Genomic DNA, 23,689 nt, shown 5'->3' with positions numbered 1-23,689 from the left:
GGATCAATGGCACATAAAATACCAAAGATACATGAATAAATCATTAGCAAATGATGAGACCTTTAGGAGACCTAAAAATACACTTGTGTAGTAAAAGAAAAAAAAACTAAAATTAACATAGCTTGTTATGCAATGAGGTATAACTGATGACAATGTAAATTAAAATGAGCTTGATTACTCACTATTACCTTAGATGCCTTGAAATAGAAAATATACTTAAACATAATCAGATGTTGAAAGTACTAATATTAGCAAAACTTGATCATTTTATATGTGTGACGAAGCCATCATCTTCCACTAACTATTCCTTCAAACGTTTTGTCACTTAAGGTCTGGATTTTGAAACACTACTCTAGATATTCTCTACATTCAAAATGTAAGTCTCATATAGCTCAGTTTAATAATAAATAACAAAGCAAAAAAGATTGAGTGACAAATGTATCACCGTCTCAGAAGGTAGTCTGAGGTTACAGTGTTTGATCTGCTGGTCCTGAAATATTGATGGATGCTAATGATTAAGAGAGTAAATTTGGGGTTCTTGCTGCAGTTCAGCGTCCCATTGAGTGACGCATCTGACACCCGGTAATGAGACAATTAACAGTTCCCTTGATTCCAGCTGCGTTTCCTGTGGACTGGACATGAGGCTGTCTGAGGTTATCGCCCCAATTTACGTAAGGTGTCAGATAAAGCGAATAACAGAGCATTTCTCAGTAAGGGATGACCTAAAGAGTTTGTCTTGTATTCAAATCACAAGTGTTGTTGTTGAGAACTTGGTGAAGTGTGGGTAAACATCAAAAGCTGTTGAATGGAAGTTGTCTTCGCCATCCTGTTTTTTCTGTCCATTAAAGACATAACGCAATAAATAACACTTATTTAAACAAGCTCTTATCCTGTGTGTGTGTGTGTGTGCGCGCGCATGTGTGTGCGCGTGTGTGATATTGTTCAGTCTTATGCACCCACTGTAAATGTTATCACCTAATTTAATGGGTCTTATTAGTGGTTATCGGCCATATGGTCATATGGGTTAGCAAATGAATGACACCAACTAATAGTTTGAGAACACTGTTATCAGCCTGTTAAAGAAGTATTTCACCGATATACAGAGAGCCCTCACATAAAACTAGGCCATCTTTGCAGTAGAAAGAAGCAAATACTTTTGAAATTGGCGCTTCATGACCAGTGAAAACAGAGAAAAAGGACTCTTTTGCTCAAGGAGTAGAAAACCTCCAACTACCAGACGCTTCCGCTGGTGGGTGACGTAATGTGTAATGTTCTGTGTGAAACAATAGCAACCGGCGATACAGCCGGCAACTCAGTAACAGAATTTTAGTTACAATAAAAAGTTGGTTCTCGGATTTATTCATGTTTCCAACTTTGAGCTGAATTTCAGAAAGCTCTGCACAATCAGCTGTTTTCATTGAAATTGTCATTTCAACATATTTCACAATTCAAGGTGTCAACATTTTTCCTCATGATGCATTGCATCAGTCTCTTAAAATCCAACAGAAAAAATACTTAAGAATCTGCGTTTTTCCAGCGAATATGACATTAAAAAGGAGGAAGTGGGTAGTATCATTCATCAGCATGATAAGCAAAAAGCATCATTATGGCCAAACTGACAAAAATGGGATGTCTGGTACATGTAGTGCAAAAATGTCAACAAACTAAATTACATCAAACCGCAAGTTTCCTTGATAAAATCTGTATAAATCAAGTTTAATACTCCTTTCACTGATCTTACCTTTTTCTTTTTGCCTGAGCTGACCTCTGTTCTTGTATGTTCTTTACTTTACTAAGTCCCACATGCACTGGTCACAGGGGGCTGTGAGTGAGTCACACTTGTTGGTGTGATCACTGTCTGCACATGATTGCACTGTTGTCCTGTTCCCCCCTCATGGCAAACAAGTTCAACACCTCACTTTTTTTTAGCATCACCTAATGTTCAGAGGTCACATATAACAACAATACTGTTGCATTTCAGGCAGTAAACCCTCATGTAACCTTAATGCCACTGCTGCTCTCAGGAAAGCAGATGAGATGGAAGAAGTTTTCTCATACCAGGTTCAGGTTCAGAAGAAAGAGGACTGAGGAGGATGTACCAAGAAAAAGAACTATGACTGCAAGGTGTAAATAAAAGAAGGTTCTGTGTTGCTCATGATCAGGGTTGGCAGGCCGCGTGATTGAATTTGAAATCCTTGGCTGAAAATCTTTGCAGCTGCAGAAAACTGACCAGAACTCTTCCACAGATACATTTATATGTGGAGAGATGGGACCACTGTCTGTCAGTACATGTCCCACAATGTCTCTGTGCAATGTATGGCTGTAGAGTCCTGCTGTTCTCTCTGGACTAGGGAACATTTCCCAAAACAGATAGAAAAATAAATACTTCTTTTTCCAAAAGAGAAGGGTTCAGTTTATTCTTTCATAAAAACAATATATATGTAACATACACTGAAAATATTCACACTAGACGAGAGGCATTACAAAAAAACATGGCTATCCTTATAAAAATCACAATATGCAGGACACATGCTTGCATATTGCATGCATGTTACATAGGTTAGGCTTAGACAAGTAACGTTATTTAGGTCAGGTTAAAGAAAAGAAACTTGGTTGAGCATTGTAACTTGATGCACATAATTTTGAGTTACTTACTTAACATTAAATTGCGTTGGTAAGATTTAAGCAAGTAAAGTTAAGACAAGTAAAGTTACGTAGGTTAGATTTAGGCAGGTAAAGTTATGTCGGTTGTGTTTTGGAAAAGTAACATGGTTGGGCATTGTAACATTATGCACTTAACGTGAATTTATGTGGGTTGGGTTTAGGAAAGTAAAGTTACATATGTTAGGCTTGGGTAACGACACATGGTGATGTAGTACCTTAAAATAACTCAAAGTTCACTTGTTTGCACACGGGACACAAACAGCAGTCTCCTGGGGAAAAGTCCTGTGTTTGTCTGACCCATCCACCATGCCAACCTACCTGCCTCCACAGACTTTAACTATTTGTAGTACTTGCTTCTTTACTCTTCTCTTCGCAATGGTCACATTATCACAGCCTTCATGATTACGTGGGTCATACACAAATATTGCTACATTACTTTCATAGGTATTCATGCCAACATTGCATGAGAACAGTTTTCAGCCACACTGGCAGGATTGTTCAGAACCAATGTTTTTGCAAAGTTAATGATGTTTGCATCAGCCTCAGTAATACTGTGTGCTTAGAGCTGACTCCCTAAACTAAGCTGTTGAACATCGCTGCTCAACATCAGTTGGCATTGACAGTGTGTGCATCTTGACCTTAGCATCTAGCTGTAAAATGTGTCAGTAAATAACATGAAACAGAAACAAGTAAAGTGCACAAAAGTGAAGCATGATAAAGGATCAAAACATACAAATTATATCTCATTTTGGAGCTAACTTATTCAGTCATATTCCAATTAAATATAAAAGTAAGGGCAAAGTTTTAAAGGACTCCTACGGTCTCTCACAGCCATTAAAGAGCAACTTTGGCAACATCCACAGCTTTGTCTTATTTTAACTGTCAAATGCCACCTCAGCATATTCACAGCATCATTAGAAGGAATAAAGTTTCCTCCTAAAGCTGTAAACCGCATGCACCCGAATTCACTCCCACATTACATTCTTGAGAAGAGTGATGTAGGTGTGAATAGGCTTTTTTGGGACTTCCTTTCCCATTATACAGAGCAGTAACTACATTTGTGCTGATCTTAACAAATACAAGAAATGTCAAACAAATCTTGCACAAGTCAAAAACGTATCTTTACTTTTACAGTTACTACTATGCTATGAATTTTTATTAAGAGCTCAATACATGTCAAAAACTGAAAAAAAAAACCCACACATACATATCACACAAATTCAGTAGGTGGGCAGCACTATTTTATTTGGGTGAGTGTATATTAGAAACTTTGAAAGGTGCTCATTATTTCAGGACAACAACAAAAGCAAACAGACCAAAGATGCTCAGCGCTACAGTAAATCCTGGTTGACAGGTAGTCAGTGACAGATATGTCCAAGGAAACAGAAGCTTTCAATATAATGTGCTGAGGGTTGTGACATGTTGAATGAATAATTCAAGGCAGAGTTACAAGCGCCTACAGTAAATCTCATGGGGAAGATGTGCCTATAACTGTCACCCGAATTCTTTAAGCACACCTACTGCTGCTTTTCTCTGATGTGTTATTCATAAGTCGTGGCTCGGTCTGGGTTCAAGCCACTTCAAGTGTTGCTTTGAGGGCTTTGAATTGTTCCAGCAGTGACTGATTTAATTGATTTTACTCCAGCAGACTCAGACAGCAGAGACTGTAAAATTAATAAAAAATGCAAAACTTGTTGACGTCACTTGTTGCTGATGGAAAACATCTCAATACTATGTGTTAATTATGGGTCTCAGAATTAATAACGGACTCACTCTGGACTATAAATAAACAAACACATGTTGAATTGCAATAGAAAATCTACATGCAAATGTTTCAAGAATAAATAAACTGCACAAAAAAATATAAAAACCTGCCTGTTAAAGTGTGGGTCTTCAAAGGTGGGTTTGCAACCTCTTAGAAGTCTTCAGAGTTACAGAAGGGGAACTACTGAGTTATTGTTTGGTACTTAAAGTTTTAATTTAGTTTTAATTTAATTTTTTTTGTTTGTTTGTTTGCTTTTGTTTTTTATGTATCAGAGTGGGGATGGCTGGGTTTGACTTTGGTTTTTTTTTAATATATATTTTTTAAACGTTTAAAATGTTATGACCCTCCCTGATGCAACAAACATTTTTACTTGAGCATCCCTAATGGTGTTATGTTGAAGATTTTCAAAGAAAGCATGCCTTTCAACCCAACTTGCCAATTTTGGGATTCTGATGGTAAATAAAGTTGAAAGTCCCTCCTCTAAGCCAAACTGAAAGCATAACTCCCACCCCTATCTTATGTGCCTCCTCCATTGTGCACCATCTCCTCATCTCTCACAAGTAACAAACAGTCCCTTAGCTAAAATAAATACTGGATACTATATTTCTTGGAAAAAAATGTGTTTGCTGATTTGCCCTGCCTATCCTCATTGCTTAAAATGTAATTTTTACTTCCCTTTTGCTGTCTGTTTTGATATTTAATGTAAATGAAGTGCTGTATGGGCCTCTTGCCCACAACCAATAACATGGTGTGTCTATTTGGATATGATGACTATCATAATACCTGGCAATGTTTTTTATTCTGTTTTCTTGAAAAAGGGAACCAAATTAAATCTATGTATCAAAAAAATGTAGTCTGCCAATGACAAAACTAACGCAGTTTGTAACCTAGCATTGTTTAAACTCACTTCACTGCACAGCAAACTGCATTCAAGGCCATAAAATGTATCTTCTTCTGGGGCAGAATGTGTCAAAATTATGCATAACACATCTTCATATTATGCAGAAGTGCAAACATAAAACCTGTATATTTTAAGGTTTTCCTGGATATGCATGTAAGCATCATGTAGTAGCTTCAATGAAGTGTTGGAACAAGCAGATACAGGGTATACAGTATGTATAACACTGCTCCTTGGGGGAAACTGTGCAGGGGCAGTCAGGGTTCATGTTGAATACAGCAGCTTTAAAGTTTTATAAATGTGTATTTCCTGTGCACTGTATGAAAAAGTTGCATAGTATATTATTTTTCTTCTTCTTTTGGGGATTTTTTTGAAGTAATGCACATACTCCACTGAGTAAAATGAGAAAAACAGAATGATCTTTTCCCCTAAGTGTCATGATTTGGACTAAAATTTAGAGTTAACTTCTGTATGTCTGAAAAATGCTTTGAAGCTCAACGTGACGTTTGTGCATTTGGCGATATCTCCAGGCCAAGGATTAGTGATATCCTCGTGAAGTGTTTCTTTAAAAGACTTAAAGAAGTCTGGAGGAACATGTGATGAGGACAGTAAGTGCTACATGTGTAGGCCAACATTAAAGGTCATATTTTGAAGTCCAGCTGGGTTGAGGACAGCTGTAGGGAGACACACCGCTGGGAGACATCAGTTCACTGAGCAGCACACACACACAGTGTCCTGCAGTCACAGTAACCACAGCCAGACACGAAAACACACACAAAGAATGCATCACCCTTGTAGCTTAAAATGACAACACAAAACAAGGTTTATTTTCATATACGGACCCACAAACCCATGCAGACATGCACACACATTTGGGGAGACAAAGACAAGTTAACCCTGGGCTGTTTTTGAGTGCAGGACAAGGAAGAGGTCAGAGGTCAGCAGCTCCAGCCACATGTGATCTCCATTATCACACCACATGACACAACTGCATCTGAGGGGAACCTGGACCTCACAGAGCTAGAATATGCCTGTGTTGAAGCTGTTGGGGATCAGGAGCAGTTTTATTAATAGCTTCATGAAAATATCTCCACAGCTAAGTAAATTTAGTGTTACTTTCACAGTGTCACAACACCACCATCTTGTGGATGCTTTTATGTTGTATTTAACTGAATTACTACAGTGGATGCTGTTTTTTTTTAACAATAACTGTAATGTACTGAGTTCATTTTACATAATGGATGCTTTCTGATACAAACATCTGTCATGAAGAAAGCAGCAACTGACTGTAGAATACAATAGAAATGCATGCAAAGTTTCATTGTGTAGCAGACAAAAAGAGGGTAAAAGGTGCAAAATTCAAGGACTGGCTAACAGGCCCTTGTCATTGGGTAAAAGTGACTTCCACAGAGAATTTGAGATGAAAATTTGCCTTAGGCCAATTTAATTACAGTTGTTCTCAGCACCGTTATTACTGGGATGAAAAATAATGGAGAGGACCCAAAGAAAATCCAGCAGGATTACTTTGATAAAAGAAGTCCTGGTGCTTTCTTCCGTGGCATCCAGCAACAAGGCTGCTCGAGAGGGCACAGAGAGCCAGAACTTATTTAATTTAAATATTCATCGGCTGAACTAGTCAGAGAGCAGGTAAAATTTTAATTTCTTGACAGTGTTTGGCATGATAATCTTTTGTTAAGGAGTTGCACGTTCAACAGATGATGATGGATACATTCTTAAAACATTCTGAAACAGCTAAATATAATAATATGATATAATAGTTTTAAAATGATCTCAGTCATATTTTTATTGGAGCCTAATTATTTCTACTTTATATCAGTGTCCATGTCTGTTGTAGTACTTTGCTTTTTTCCCTATTGCTCTTAATATGTTTAATGTACGCAGCAAAAAGCCAGAGCAAATTTCTAGTGAGTGAAAATCATCTTGGCAGTAAATCCTTCTCTGATTCTGATGCTTGTACATGAAACTCAACAGCAAAGAACTGCAGAACTGGCTAGGCATTAAAATATTACTGTCATAAGAGCTGGCAGGAAACAAAACAACTTCATACATATTAATGACTGTTGTTATGTGCCATTCAGGGAATAATGTCACTTTCACTGCAGTGTTCCTAATGTTTATCATGACAACTTGACATTTAGCCTACTGGGAACAAATAATCTGTTGTAAAAATGGCACAGGAAGCTCAAACTGGGTGTGTAAAAATAAACTGTCACATGGTTGATATGTTTAGTGGTAAGGTTTGGAAGCATAGTGGAGATATTATTACTAGTATGAGCAAAGCGTTTGTTAAACCACATATATTAAAATAGGCCTTTCCAGACCTTACTTTCAGAAACGTATATATAAAAAAAGTCATACAAACTGACACCAGACGACAGTATGTATATGACATCCTTTATATCTGGAAGTAAGTAAAATATTTGTGTTTTGGACAGCTGGTTGGAGAAATCAAACGTGACTTCCGCTTGTTTGGAGCGCGGGGTAAATTAGCGGAAGACGGTGTTCTCAACATCCGGTTTGCGATCGCTTGTTTATCGTCCATTTTCACTGTTTTCTGACCGTTTACGAGCCAAAGGAATAGAGCCGCATTGGGCGAAATGTTCTTATAAGCTTTCTGGAAGAGAGTTAGATGAGACAACTTACACCACTTTCGTGTCTGTACAGTGAGTGTAAAGAAACGGCCGATCAGCTCCGCTTAGCTTATTTTAGCTTAGCTTAGCGCAGTGACTGGAGACGGTAAATGGCTAGCAGGAGCAGTAGAATTGGTTGCCTGGCAACTAAGGGCCGAGAAACAGTATGGCGCATAACACCAACAACACGATTTATTTCAGATACGCAAACAAGTTATATCCTCTCAAGTTGTGAGCGTTACAGATGGGGAAAGTATTTTTGTCTCCTGTTTGAGTGAACCAGGCTAACGTTAGCTGTGTAAGCTAACCAACTGCTGGCTGTAACTTTAGCAAGACGGGTTTTTAATGGGACTTCATTTTCCCAGACGCCAAAATAGACTTATAGGAGAAGTTTGTTTGATTTTATGGTCGAAAGCTCTCTATGAAAACCTCCTCAAACTAAACCGACCTCCATGGAAATGATCAGGAATACAGCGCACCTCTTTAGTCTGACCACAGGATGGCGGCACCACTCAGTCACTGAACAGTAAGTTTTTATTCAAGCTCTTTATCAGCTGTTTGCTCTTCAAACGCAGCCCAGAAATGCAATGTGAATGAGATTTTGGAGGCACGTGTAAGCATAAATACCCTGAAACTGTATATTTTTTTTAATTGTTAGATTTCAACTATTTGCTAAAAAGTCCCAGCATCAGATTTATTGGTGAATAGACTTCAGTGGAAAATGACACTTGAGCCAAAATAGCAGAGTGTTGAGGTCGGCTCTGCTTTTCGTTAATCAGCCTCCAACTCTCTCAGATCAATCACACACTGCTGCGGCTGCTTTGTTGACTTGGACACGTCAAGAAACGAGGCGGTGCTACACTTGAGCAGAGGGTCATATCCCACACAACAGTATATACTCCTCAGCCAGGGTGAAGCTCAGCCTGCCACTCAGTCCCTCCTGGAAAACACTGCCAGGAGTTTGCAGCGTTCAGCAGCATGGACGTAACCAAAGGCGAGGACCGCTCGGCTGAACAGGCTGCGTCTTTGTTTGGGACACCAGAAGTGGAAAGTCAAAGGAGAAACACTGAGCGAGGAAAGAAGAGGAAAAACCACTGTAAAATCATCACTGCGGTATGTTTAATACAACTAATAGCTGCACACCTCCACGTCTGACCTCTTACCTACCTCTACACTACAAGAAGTGTTTGAAAGCCCACATTCCTATGGTAAAATTTCACAACTGTTTTTTAAAGTGCTTTTTATGATTATTACTGAAACAAATTTGGTTTTGCTGCACCTTTTAAAACATTTCGTCAAAACCAACTGTAAAATACATTATAGTGTGTATATGGTGCTTAATAGACTTTGTATAGTCACTTAAATACACTTTTAAAAGGTTTTATTGTGTTACTGTAGTGCCATAACATGTGTCCGTAAACTCGGTGAGATTCAGAGTTTATAGTGACAATTAGAGTCAGGAAAAAAGCTTTTTAGATAATGAATTAACTGCTTCAGTCGTTTTTCAAGCAAAAAGAGTGAAAAGTGTCAAACATTCTCTGGTTCCAGTCGCTAAAATTTGAGGATTTGCTGCTTTTCTTTTTTTAAATATTATTGTAAACTGCATGTATGTGGAGTTTGGACCTTTCTTCAAGCAATACAAGACTTTTCCACAGTTTTTTGACATTTAATAACTAAATTATTGCTAATTCAATAAAATGTTAATGTAATTGGCAGATTTCTTCATAATGAAAATAATTGTTAGTTGCAGGCTGAGTGACTATATGATTTTATTATGAGGCAAAGGCATTAATCACAGGATGCAAAAACACACAGCCTCCAGTCTACGTTTCTACACTGTTTACTCCCGGTGTAATTAATCCCATGCTGTCAAACAGCCCAGACTGTCAGTGATGCCAGTGTGAATGTGCGAACCAAATGTTTTCACTCCAGTGCAAAAAGACAGAGGCCAGAAGTGTCTCTGCAGGTGAAGATGATCCACTGTTATTTGTGTAAAGCAGGAAGGGACCTTTAAGACCACAGCGCCGATTGTGATCCAAAAGAGTCAAGTTTCAGCTGAAAGTTTGGGGCAGTCGAAAAGGTAGAAAGGGCACAGAATAGTTAACTATTTCAGATGAATTCTGGATGTTTGGGGTGTTGCAGGTGTTATGCTGTTTGTTTGTTTTTATTAAAGATGGTCACCAGAAGTTAGTTTTCAGAGCTGCAACTTACTATTATTTTCGCTATCAACTAATGTATTGATTATTTTCAAGATTAATAAACTGATCCTCTAATTGGTTGGTCTGCAAAATGTCAAAAAATGAAAAATGGCAATCATAATGTTCCTAGAGCACAAGATGTTTCTTTCTTTCTTTAAATAACTTGATTTGTGCAGTGAACAATCAGAAACCGAAATATCTAGTTTATTTTAGTGTAATACCAAGAAAAGCAACAAATTCTCGCATTTAATTCATCAAATATGTGCCCTTTATGCTTGAAAAATAACAAACAATTAATCAATTATAATAATACGTTGATGAGACAATCAGTTAAACATTGCAGTTTTAGGTTTATTCATACAGTAGGCGTGTCCCCTTTCACTGAACTATTGTGTTTGTCTTGTAGTTAGTAGGATTTTAAAAGCAAACACTGTATTAGCTGAGTCATTAATCTGTGCTACTTTAAAACCAAACAACAAACCAACTGCCTTTCACCTTCTGCCTCTTTCAGACTTTTTACCTGGGTCAGACTCTGCGTGGACATTAGAATGACTATTTTGTTTGTCTTCTGCAGAATTTTATTCTTGTCACAAAAGAAGAGCATAATAAACTACAACAGCCCTGTTTGTGTCCTCAAGGCATTTAGGCAAACCGCACATACGCTGCAGAGAAACTAAATCTGGAATGCATTTGAGCCTTTACATGAAGACTAAAACCATAATTAAAAAGAAAAATGTGATTAAATGCATTAGATACTGCGTTAATGTAGCTTTGGTTTGGACTATATCAGAAAAGTATGAGTATAATGCAGAGAATGCAAAGAAAGACATTTATTGATATATTAGACCAAATTGCACATTTTAAGTGAAATACTGTGCTGTATGTAGCTGTGTACCCACCAGTCTACCTCATCACTGAATTCTGAACTGAACAGTCAAAAATCATCTGACAGTAAACACCTTTCAAACTGTTTACTGGCAAACTTCAGCCAAAACCAAAGGTACTTCTAATCTGCTGTCTGATTTATACTGATTTTATCCAGAAGTGGCAAAGTCTAGACGATAATATATGCTGTCTGTCCTACCATACATCAGCCACCAGCCAGCTGTTAGTAATTGTGATTTTGCTACTTTTACACTGCAGTGATATTTAAGGTTCTGCAAAAGGATGATTGCAACATCTTGGCAATGAAGCCATAAAGCAGGGCTATTTTACTCTAACTACAGGGTTACTTGTTCTGTCTTTTCGAGTCTTAGAAGACTTTTCGTGTCTTGATGTGGACTTTTTTGTGTTGTCACAGTTGTGTTTTGACTCCTAACAGTTTAATCAGGTCTTTGCTGTGTAGACAATAGAGACAAAACTGAAGGTAGTACTGGGTTTCAGTGTCCCACAAGTAGGATTCCACCAGACAGACTGTTTACTTTCACAACCCACAAAGACCACGTCTTTCCCAAGGAGCTTGCACTATTCAGGTCTCTCTCATTCTTCACCTATAGCTGGAGAAAATAAGTGCACATACCCAGACACCACACACACACAGCAACATATTTTCATACCCGTCTAGGAATTCTCGCGTATGTGAATCACACTAAATGGATTACTTGTGGGTTGATGATTCGCACAATCCTGCTTTTAAGACTTACTGCGCACTACTACAGCTTTTATTGTGATTAAATTAAAGGGCATGAATGAGTACGGCATGAAAATTTATAATCTAGTTTTGAGTCAGAGGGTTGTGTTTGTCGTAAAAACCAGTAGAATATCAGCCACAGCCTAATTTGTTCCCTGTGTATGTCAACATGTTATAAACATCCTCCTACAAGTGAGCTTCTGTTGATTTATGTGTTATATCTATCTTCACTTTTGAAAACAGAACAGAGATATGTTTGTCTGCATTGGAAACAATGGGGATTTATATTCCACACATTAGGTGAAAGGAAATATGCCACTACTACAGATAAGATAAAGAAAGAAAATATAAATAAGCTTCACTACTATAAATAAACTCCTCTACATTGTTTAGATACAGTGAGATAAGATAACAATTTTTATGACTGATGTGAAGAAGTGGGATTCTTGAAGCAGGGCAAGATGAGTTTATTTATGTAGCACATTTTGGCAACAAGGTTACTCACAGTGCTTTACATGAAAACATTAAAAGCATTAAGACAAAGTGCACCAGAAACACATTATAAGAGGACATCTAAACACAATGAAAAGCTAGTGAATAGAATATAAAAGCAAGCTAAAGCATACCAAGGCAGTTATGAAATAAAGGTAACTGTGCAGTGTAAGAAATTAATAGGCAGTGGTAAACAAGCCTTATTTAGCCTTTATTAAAAATAAGTCAGGGTTGCAACAGGCCAGCAGTTTGGGGGAGTTTGTTCCAGGAATGTGGTGCAACTAAATGCTGCTTCCCCATGTTTAGTCTTTACTCTGGGGACATAAAACAGACCTGTCCTAGATGACCTTAGAGGTCTCGATAGTTCATAGTGTAGCAGAGGGTCAGAAATGTATTTGGGCCTTAAACCATTCAGTGCTTTATAAACCTAGAATAGTATTTTGAAATTGATTCTCTGATGGACAGGAAGCCAGTGGAAAGACCTCAGAACTGGAGCGATGTGATCCACTTTGTTGGTCATAGTGAGGACTCGAGCAGCAACACTGAATGCTGCAGATATCTGATTTTCAACAGCAGTCAGTAGTTAACATTAACAATAGTCAAGTTTTATGAAAGAGAAAATGCGTGGACAGATTTTTCCAGAGCCTGCAGAGACAGGCTGCTTATGTTCTTAAGGTGATAGTAGGCTGACTGTGTAATTGTCTTAAAGCATCTCTTGAAATTCAGGTCTGAGTCCATGACTACACCAAGGTTTCTGGCTTGGCCTGTGATTTTGAACATGACCAAATTAAGCTGAGTACTGACTTTGATCGTTCCACCTTGGCTCCAAAAACAGTTGCCTCAGAAAAAGGTTACGACACAGAAAAGATGTCATGGAATATTTTTTGCTGAACGAGATAATTTTTTGTTTTTTCGGAGAAAGAAAGGAGGAGGATGTCATCACCATATGACGAGGAAGCATTTACAGTTCTGCTTCCAGCAGTAGCTCATAGCCCTCTGATCAGGCTCCTGCAACTGGCACCAAGATAGATCTGAGGGGTCACAAGATGGTTAAAGGGAAGATGGTTATTTAAGGTGCCGCATGCTAAACAGTTTGAAAACAGTTAACTTAAAGGACAAGAGAGATGTTTCAAACAGGCTGGGCACTTTTTTCAACTTCACTACTTAAACACCCACTGCAATAACTGCTGCAGGCCCGATGTGGGTGTTACAGGGCTTCAAAACAGGTGGCAATGATTGCTTAACGCCCACCTCAGTAAATAAACTAATTCAGAATTCTTTGAAACGCTCCCTTTGAAACACCCCTTTAATTTAAAACCCCAAGTGAGCAGAAATTTCTGGGCAAATATGAGCTGAGCAGCTGATAAAGAAGCAGCTTGTCCTTTGACTTTTCAATTATAGACAACCAAGACCAACATTTGGACAGTTGGAGATGGTGTATGGCTGAAACTGGGAATGATAAGATCACACTGGGCAGCCTTAAAGAAAAAATAACAGGCCTACCTCCACTCAGCGCTGCTAAACTCTTATTCCATCGAAAGTAAGGATTGATTAAGGATCACAAAAAAACAACAAAAAATATTAAATGAATTAAAGAATGGATGATTGAACAAAATTAAAAATAAATAAATAAAAACAAATATAAAAGAATACATCTATTTTCTTCGAGGCTGTGAGCCGCAGTGCTGCTGTAAGTTAGCGTCAGCATGACAAAATGCTCACAATGGCAACATGCTGATGTTAAGAGGATAATGCTATTTAATAAAGGCTGGATCACACTCTTTTGACCTCATGGGTGCTAAGGGCAGTTACACATGCACGGTGTTACTGGCACTGCAGTGTGTTCGCTCATGTTTTTTTTGGGTGTGTGTGGGCTGACAAGAACATTTTGGGTACGCTTGAATGGATGGCGATCGTATACAAGAATGTTTTCACATAGAAAGCATTTGGTAATGTTTTTCTTCATTAAAGATCTTCAGAATGATTGCTCTATTATAATTATTACTGACATCTTTATTTTTTAAATAAGATATATTCTGGCCCACAGACAATATGGACACCTCACTGAAACGAATCAATCCCCATATCTCATTATAGTGTGTGAGCTATAGGGCCTTTCGGCATGCGTACACCAGGATTTACTGTGCACATGTTGTACCCCGATTAAAAGACATGATATGACACCATGTCCCAGCCTTCGTTTAATAGACCTAGGTAATGATTACCATTCTCACTATCTTTGTTTAGCTTGTTTACATTTGCTAATCAGCCCTTAAGCACAAAGTTCAGCTGATTATTATGTAAATTATATAATTCATTTTAGGTATTTAGTCATAAACTAAAGTATTGGACAAATCAAATTTCTGATGCTACACAAAAAGTCAGGGGATCACAGAACCTATTAAAAATCCTCCTGAGGGAAACATGTATGTCTGAATCAACTTTCATGGCAATCCATCCAATAGTTTTAGAATGATTTCACAAAAAACCACAGTTGTAACCTCATGAATTATTTGTAACAAGAATGCACACACAGAGTGTTTGACTTTGTGGAGTCTTAACTGTTGTTACTTTAAACTTCTTATCAGTGGTAGGAGTTCAACCAAACATTTTTGGTCAAGTTTTTGACAGCTGCATGTGATTCATGAATCGTTATCTTCAGTAACTTTAACAAACATCCTGACATTTGTTCTCTGTCTTTAGGTTCTGCTGCTGCTTGTACTGGTGGTCGTCCTCGCTGTGGTATTTTCCCTAACACAGAGCAATAATGGGAAAGGTAGGCACTGATAACCTTTTTATTGTCTTCATGTTACAGCTAAAGCATGTTTCTAATGGTGTTTCCATACTTATCCAACAGCACAGTCTACAGCAGCAGGAAGGATTTTCAGTGGGTGACATGATTTAGTTACAATATAGTTAGGCTGCAATTTAAATGTAACCAGTGGTGTTTTTGACCACTAGAATCACAATAGAGCAATGTTTTGTATCTCATGCACACACACAAGGACACTCATGAATGTAACATGAATGTGAACAACAGTGATCCAAAAATGTCACTGTTTTGATACATTTCACGGTATTCCAGTGACTGACAGGTGTTAGTAACCACCTTATTCAAATAAAAATATACAAATATGTACTTTAATTCAGAAAATCTGTGCAGTGCTGCTCTGGGAAATGGGAAACTGCACTATATATTGCAATGCCAATTCTTTCCTTCTAATTTTAGATTTCATTCTCAAATGTAACAACGTTGATCTCTTGCTTTCATTCGTCTGTGAATATTAAAGATACCATTATTATATTTTTTGGCTGAGCTCTTTGTGAGCCATAGTCTTCACTCTGCAACACAGAGAGTGTATGGGGATACTTTGGTTGCAAAAAGAGAGATGGACAGAAATAACCATCTCAGGTTACATTTTGGAGCAGTTATTCAGTTAAGGCTGGTGAAAACACATACTACAAGTTGTTAGACGGCAGAGGAACAACTGCATCCTCCCACTGTGAGGCTACAAATTTGCTGTTTGTGCTACCAGAAAGTGTACTTAATGTAGAACCTGCTAACTGTAGCTCCCTTAAAAAACTCTAAACAGGAAGTATTTAAACCAGCAGTGAAGGAGGGTCAGGTTACCAACCAGCCAGCTGGTGAAGAGCAAAACAGAGGCGAATGTTCCCTCTTGGGACTGCATGTGATTTATATCACAGGATATGTTTCTGTCTGGGTGGTGGTGTCAAAACTTCTTTTTTTTGCCCCCATGTTACAAAACACGTTGTAAATGCACATTCAAGTGAGACAGGAATGCTCACCCGAGGTTGGCATGTTTTCTGCAGTTATAGATTCCCTCTGGTTAGACGTGGGCAGCAGCGTCAGTATGCTCTTTGTTGCAAACCGCTGTGCCAAAACACCCCTCTTCCATTTCGGAGGCAGTGGTGGTGACTGTGGGCAACTGTCCCCAGCCCTGGGCGGGGTGCTCTCTCTCCTGTGGCATTTCCCTTTAACTTATATTTCCCACCCAGCTAACATGAAAGCCATATGGGAAGAATAAATCTTGACTTTGCACTCACCCAGACTCTTTTTTTGGCTTTTTTTTGCATCTATGGAGCTTTGTTGGAACTTCTTTCAAAATGCTGCTTTCTTGGTAAGGCCTTTGGAAGAAGATAAAAAGAAATAAAAATAACCTCAGGACTCTACTTCTTCCTAGAGGCTGACAGTATGTAGTATGAAATTCTGAAAGCGGGTTTTCCTGTGGATTACAGACCACAGCAACTTGTCTCCTGAGACATAGCATCCCCGTGTTCGGTCCAAACCACACTGCTGGCGTCGAGAGGCAGTGAAGAGGGGCTTTCTCACCGTCATGCTAACCCTCCCTCTGTCATGTGTCCAGTCAGCAACAGGCTTGACAAATGTTATTGGGAAGGCAGTTGCTTGAAAGGTGAAAGAGGTGGAAAAACACTTCCTGCTTTTGAGACACCTTGTCTGTGGGAATGTCCTCATGCAAGACAAGTTTGTTTTCAAATGCTGGGGGAGCTGCTTGGGAGAGAACACTAGAGTATATATTGTATGCTTGTTAGGTTTATGTTAGAGTGCTTGAAATCACATGTCATTGCAACACCAAAATGAGACACACTCGTTTCTTCCTGGACATTTATTTATGTGACCCCCTCTCTCTAATTTTCTTATCCAAAAACTGAGCCTGGTTCTCTGCTAACATCCCTCATTTTGTGTTTTTAGTGCATTGTCACACAGAGCTGACATCTGTTGAACTTCACCCACACCTCTCACACCTACCTCCTCAGATATGAAGGAGAAAGGAGTGAAAAGGTTAATGACTAATTTAGACCTCATCTATATTCTTCTAAAAGCAGACTAAATATTAGATTTACCTTTGTTAGATAGTCAGAAACAGGACTTCAAGTGAATTAATGACATGCAATATTGGATTTTTTGCCAATATCCAATATGCTGATATGAAATAACAAACTAATGAAGTTTCTTCTGTAGCTGAATTAAGATCATATTATGCATACTGTTATCATGGCAGTATGTGTAATATTCATACACCGTTACAAAATAAGTGAAATACTAAGGGTCGACAGAATTTCGGACTGGCAGATTATTGGGGCGACATTTGGCATTTTGTTGATTATCTGTATCGGTGTTTTAGTTAAATGATCGCCAATAAAATAGATCAATTAAAAAGTGCAAAGAAAGTGTCAGCAAGGGAGGAACTTTTACTTTGTAAAATTGCATGTTCATGAATGGTCTCAGTGGTGATGATGTGGTCACAAGTTAAATGATCACCCCTCTTTAAGTAAAGCTGTGTTTTCTATTGTTTTCTTTTATTTCCATGAGAACAAAGTCCAGATGGTTTCGATTGTTTGAGAACACATCCTGTCCGGCACAGAATCTGTTTCAAAAATATGACGTATTTTGTCTTTGTTCATGGAGTCTGTCTGTGCTGTTATTCATTTATGCTTTTATGCAACATGTTCATGTGGTTTACAGAGTTGTGCTCTCTCTCTTTGCTCTGAAAAATAGTGCAAAGAGTTCACAGGCCAAGAGGCAAAGGAAACCCTCAGCCTTCTTCTGTCATCTCATGAATCTGTGGATGACAGTATGGCATTTCTGCACTTTCACTTCCTCCTGTATGCCACTGAAATGACTTAATAATCCTATTTAATTTAAATATTTAAAAACCCCAGAAAACATATTTCTCAGACCATATCTTACTATGACATGTAGACAAGATCTTCTGCTAAAGTTTAAACAGTATTGGATGTTTTACATAAGAAATGTCTGTATCTCTGTTTTTGTCTTTGCTTTTCTCACTGGTTTTACGTGAGCAGGGCTCAGCTGGACGGCTGAATTACTGAACATTACTGTACCAGGCACAGGCTCAGAGATCCAAAGTGTCAGTGGCCATGGCTTTCACCTCTCTCAAATTAACACGTACTGACCTGGAAGAGACACAAAAAGACCACAAACAGATGCAAAACCATTACAAAGTCTTTGTCTTGCTCCTATGAAGGAGAGATGTGTTTGGGCCTAGGGGGCCATTGCCTCTTATCTGACCCATGCTCAGTTGGAAAAATATGATGTCATGTACTTGTATGGGTCATACCACGCCCACACAGGCTGTGAAACAGATTAAGTTCCTTTTTCAGTATCAAACTCTTTGCACAGCACAGATAATATCTGGTATTTGTCTTGGCATATGGTATTTACACAGAGGATTCTTCCAACAAAAACAATACTGAAAAAAAAGCTGAAATTAGCTTCTATTTTTCTGCTTGGTTTTGAAAGTTTTGGGCCCGTCTAATCATAGTGAAATGGGCAAGACTCTGAGATTCATCCCATAAAATGACCCCCTGACTGATAGCTGACATGCCAAGTATAAAAAGCAGGGAGACACGGGTTAACCATAGTCCCAGGTTGTAACGCACAGAAAGATGTTATCATACATGGACATAAATGATATCCTTTACAATTCATTGTTGCTCATTTAGTCTTGAATATTTAATGTTTGAAAGATACATTAAAGAATTAGAACCAGTTTTCAGTGGTTTTAAAGGTTTCTCGGTATAGTTCCATCACATCGTATCATCCAGCTCTCTGATTTATTTGTTTTTTTAAGTCATCTTGTGTTTCTCAGCATCAGTATTGTGTCTGCACACTTACATTAGGTCAAAAAAATATACTGTAAGCAACTGGAAACATACTTTTCTTTGACTGACAATATTCCTCTTTTCCTACAGGAGGAGAGCTCTGGTTACAGCAAGTACAACAGGAAGTTCAACAGTCACACTGTCCACCTGGGTAATATGATACTCTAGTTCTGCTTTTATGATGTGAGAACTGATGTGGTTTTAATGGAAAATTATGCCTGAAATCTCAGCTGGCCTAGTTGGGGTTACACCAGCCCCTCCCCCCCTCTGTGTGATATCTGTCTGCATGTTTTAGTGCCGAGAATGAAGCTTTTCAGCTGTAACTCCCACAGTTTTACTGAGTTAAATCCATTGTTCCCAGTAGACAGTTTTTAGTGGAAATGAAACTGTGACCACCAAGAAAAAATAAAAGCTTCTCTGTCACTGTCATTATAAAGTGTTTAAAAACAAATACATGATTCTTGTTTTTTATGACAGTGTTGATTTTGTGGAAAAACACAGTAGTGTCTATGGAAACTAAGCTAATGACTCTGAGTAATCAGGCATGTGTTGGTGAGTGTGTGGTCACATGTGTGAGTGTTTCTGCTTTGGTGAGGGAGGAACCCCAGACAGAATCATTAGACGACGGAAAAGGAAAAACCCGTGGCTCCAAGTGAAGCTATTTTTGGGATTTAAAACATCTTTAAACAAATGAATGTTGTCTGTATTTTTTATACCAAAGTCACTCTATGTCCTGGGTGTGTTTGTATTGTTGGCAGGACCTCAGCACGTGAGGCCAGCCCTATAATGTGTGTCTATAAGTGAGTGAGTGACTGAGTGATAAAGTTGCACCATTGGTCAGAGAGCCTGATAATGTGATATTGCTGTTTCCTAATTGGCTGTTGTTCTTTCAAAATAAATCTGCATGGATGTGGTGGACACGCTGACAGACGCTGACAGTCCTGTATTATTGTAACATTGGTCCTCATTCTCTGTGAACAGTATAACATAGCAGCATGGTGGAAATGGCAAGCTGGAAAGCTAACTAGCCATCTGCAGTTGTTGAATAATTTAATTTATTCAGCCTACTAAAATAATAAAATCAATTGCTTTTTCAGTCCACTTGATGAATTTTGCTGCAATAAAAATGACTGAAGTGAGTTGAATAGACTGAAATTAATTGTAACAGGGTGCAGCTGATAATAATTTCCCACCCTACTTGACACTATTCCATGCATTTGGTCAATATATACGTACACAGCCCTTTGTACAGTTGCTGTAATATTTTGATAACTGTAAAAGTAATCAAAAGTTATGAAGTACTGACCTGTTGATCTTGCAGATTATTAAATTAATGTAGAACTCTCACTAAAAAACACCGTGCTTTACTGTGGGCAACAAACATATCAGCAGGGCCTAACAGGGCCTCTAAGTCTTTGATTTATCATCAGTCAAATTTCTCTTCCTGATCTCCTCCGCTGTGTGTTTGTGTGGTCTGTGATTTTTTTTTCTCCTCTTGCCCGCTCAGTCAAAGAGCTGCTTTGTACTCTCTCTACACAGACCTACTGTACTGTACAACATTTAGTGCCTCACTACTGGTGCCAAAGACGTCCCCTGCTGAGTAATTATTCCTTTTCTCTTCGACAAACCCGTCTCAGTGTCCACTTAAAGCATCACTCTTCCTCTCCGTCTTCCCACCCAGTTTCTCCAGGTCTCCTCTCATCCTGGTGTCCTTGGATGGGTTCAGGGCGGAGTATCTGAAAGATCACAGCAGCCACCTTCCTATCATCAACATGTTACGTAAGTCACCAACAGTGTTGACTCCACAGCTGTTCATGGTTTTACAGTACATCCTCTGAATGAACATCGTTGTGTTGCAGGTAACAGTGGAACAACAACTCCATACATGAGGCCTGTTTATCCCACAAAGACCTTTCCCAACCATTACAGCATTGTGACTGTAAGTGTTTTCTGGTTAGTTCACAGAGACGGGGGTGGATTTATAGGACAGCTTGTTTTGACTGAATTGTTTTGTCAGTGGTGAAGGAAAAGCTCCTAAAAGTCCCATATTTAGAACAGAAGTGCTTTAAGTAAAATTTACTTTCAGTAAAGTATCAAAGAGTACTTGTTCTACAGGAAAATGTCCCCGTGATTTATTTATACATATTATTTATTACATCAGTGGTGGACTCAGGCTGTCTGAAGGGCAGGGGCAAAAAACATGAAATACAATATGTAGGGGAGCCTGCATGTCACTGCATCTGGTTTTCTAAATTTTAGGGCAGTGTTTCCAGCTCTTTTCCAATTAAAGTAGCTTGCACTAGCTCCAGAAGTCACCAGATGATGTCACATACTCATTTGAGTAATGCTAATGCCATTGCGCATAAGTGGAAGCATTAAAACGTCGCTGAATTAGATTCCATAGAAAAACCCTCAACCAAACATTTAAATAGCGTAAGAGTTATGATGTCTTATACTGTAGTACACTACTTTCCTCCAATCCATTGAGCAAGAGCGTCAACGTAACCATAGAAACTCACTACAACTAAACTCCCTCTGCAAGTGATGGCTGATGGTAGAAGGGCCGTGGACTGTGATTATTCAGAGCAGCATGCATGGGAATGAATGACAATATATATTCTCTCTTTTATCTGATGTCTGATTAGGTTGCTAAATTTGTCACTTGCTACTTTTAAGAAATTAAATTGCTAAGACGGTCTGAAAAGTCACTAAATATAGCGAGAAAAAAATTGCTAACTTGGCAACACTGTTTTAAGGCCACCTTAGAGGGTTCCTCATCACAGTTAACAGCTCAACAGGAAAGGCAACCCCCCGCATAACCCCATAAGTCTAGTCTTGCAAAGTAGCTAATTTAAGCTGCTGTATGTAAAGCTACGTAAAGCTAGGGGTCACCAGGTAAATCTGGGGAGTTGTGAGATGCTTAGAAAGAAAAGAAGAAAAAAACAATGATCTGCACATATTGATATTCATTTTTTGGACTTGAATCTTTTTTGTGAAATATTGGATAACTTTATCTCTTTTGGCCTTAGGCAGGGAGGAATTGTGTCTTTGGTGGAAATACTCATAGACATTGGAAATTAGTGTGGTGGCTGTCAGCCTAGGTGTTCGTTCCACTTCAAAGAGTCACAAAATGAATCTAAGGGATTGTGAGATAATTAATGGGGCAGAAAAGAAGAAAAACAAAGCTCTGTAAAACAAATTTTAATTCATTTTTGTAATATTCCCTCATCTTTGCCTCTGAGTTTTACATCCTTGGGTCTTGAACACTGATTTAAAAAAAACAGAGAAGTTCTGAGGACAGCTGTCTCTTTGGTGGTTCTACCAACACCTTATACAGTAAATGTCTGAAAGTTAGAGAGCCTCTTGAGTAAACACTGCTTTTATGTAAGAGGTCACAAGCCAAAAAAGAAAGGTTAGAAGCAACTGGTTTAACCTTTAACAAAGTATTGCATTTCATTAACTTGTTATAGTTTTTATGTAAACGTTTACCCGTCAGAGTTACTCTAGCTGCCAACTAAATATAGTGAGGTTAAAAAGTAAATACCTCAAAATTCTTCTTGAATAAATGCAATTTTTTACTTTCCACACTGCTGCAGATTAGTGTAACACACTTCAACTGTGAACTCCTGTTTTTGGGGGCATTTCCTGCAATTGTAGAGTCAGCGTCTCTCCACAGTAGTATAGAGATTACTGTGGAGGCTTAATAGCTTACATGTGCTTGTGAAGAGGAACAGCAGCAGAACCAAGGGGCTTACCAAGCGGTTTTCACCTCTCCTGGTTGAAAACAAACCCTGCAATTAAAATAAACTACTGCGGTTACCAGTAATATTCGGGTTAGAAAGACCGGAGAGACAAGATAATCACTTAAATCCCTGCTGCCACAGAATCATAACAGCTCACCTTGACTGTGTGTTTTTATCTGCAGGGTCTTTATCCAGAGTCTCATGGGATTGTGGACAACAAGATGTATGACGTGACTCAAAATGCTTTCTTCAGCTTGAAAACTGGAGAGAAATTCAACCCAAAATGGTACCAAGGAGAGCCAGTAAGTGAATCTGTGAGACCACGATATTGTGTGCAATAGTTGCAATGTGACTGTTAAGTAAATATTAGTCTTTAAGAAGTGTTTTCGCTTAGCAAAGTCACAGCAGGGCAACTCTGAGCAATGCTTTCCCAACATTTCCTTCACACATCCCAGAGCCAGGCAGTGCTGTTATATGTGGGAGTTAACACACCCTGATTTTGTGGAAAACCTGACTTGAATCCAAAAAGGCACTTGTCTTGTGCAAGAAATATGAAGCATTGTGCTCAGACTATGCTGTAATTTGCTGTCTGCATTTGTTTTTGACAGCGTGGAGTTTCATAGCTAAGAATCACGTCTCCCCGCAATGAGCTTCTTCATATAATTATGGACTCTGCTTGTGCTAAATGACAGCTTGTGAGGGCTGTGAGTTGTGCTTGTTTAGACACTTTGTGGTTCCGGTTTAAATGAGATGCCTCTTAAATCTCATTCCTCAACTGCGAGACAGGCTGCTCTCCATGAAAATACACCATGCAGCAGATATATGGCTTTCCATGAGGGAAAAATGAATAAACGATGACTCCTGAATGCATTCTTTCATAATGAACTAATACAACTAAGTGCATCTGCCAAAACATGCTTACAATCCTGCTGCATAAATGAAACAATTTGACCTGACGAATAGGTATCGATTCAACACAATA

The 23,689-nt window shown here is 38.6% G+C and overlaps 1 protein-coding gene across 1 annotated transcript in view; it reads left to right on the top strand.

Moving 5' to 3' along the window:
• The first annotated feature begins 8,869 nt into the window (after window positions 1-8,869).
• The window catches only part of enpp1 (ectonucleotide pyrophosphatase/phosphodiesterase 1), a 33,786-nt gene continuing 18,966 nt past the window's right edge, over window positions 8,870-23,689 (top strand). The window contains exons 1-6 of the mRNA XM_042502944.1: window positions 8,870-9,091; window positions 15,002-15,074; window positions 19,055-19,115; window positions 20,646-20,743; window positions 20,824-20,903; window positions 22,890-23,009. Of these exons, the coding sequence (XP_042358878.1) occupies window positions 8,957-9,091; window positions 15,002-15,074; window positions 19,055-19,115; window positions 20,646-20,743; window positions 20,824-20,903; window positions 22,890-23,009 (567 nt within the window). The 5' untranslated portion in view covers window positions 8,870-8,956. The remainder of the gene's footprint in view (window positions 9,092-15,001; window positions 15,075-19,054; window positions 19,116-20,645; window positions 20,744-20,823; window positions 20,904-22,889; window positions 23,010-23,689) is intronic.

This window comes from Plectropomus leopardus, chromosome 16 (genome assembly GCF_008729295.1).
Source record: "Plectropomus leopardus isolate mb chromosome 16, YSFRI_Pleo_2.0, whole genome shotgun sequence".
NCBI classification, from domain to species: Eukaryota; Metazoa; Chordata; class Actinopteri; order Perciformes; family Serranidae; genus Plectropomus; species Plectropomus leopardus.
This window is presented reverse-complemented; position numbering and strand designations above follow the sequence as displayed.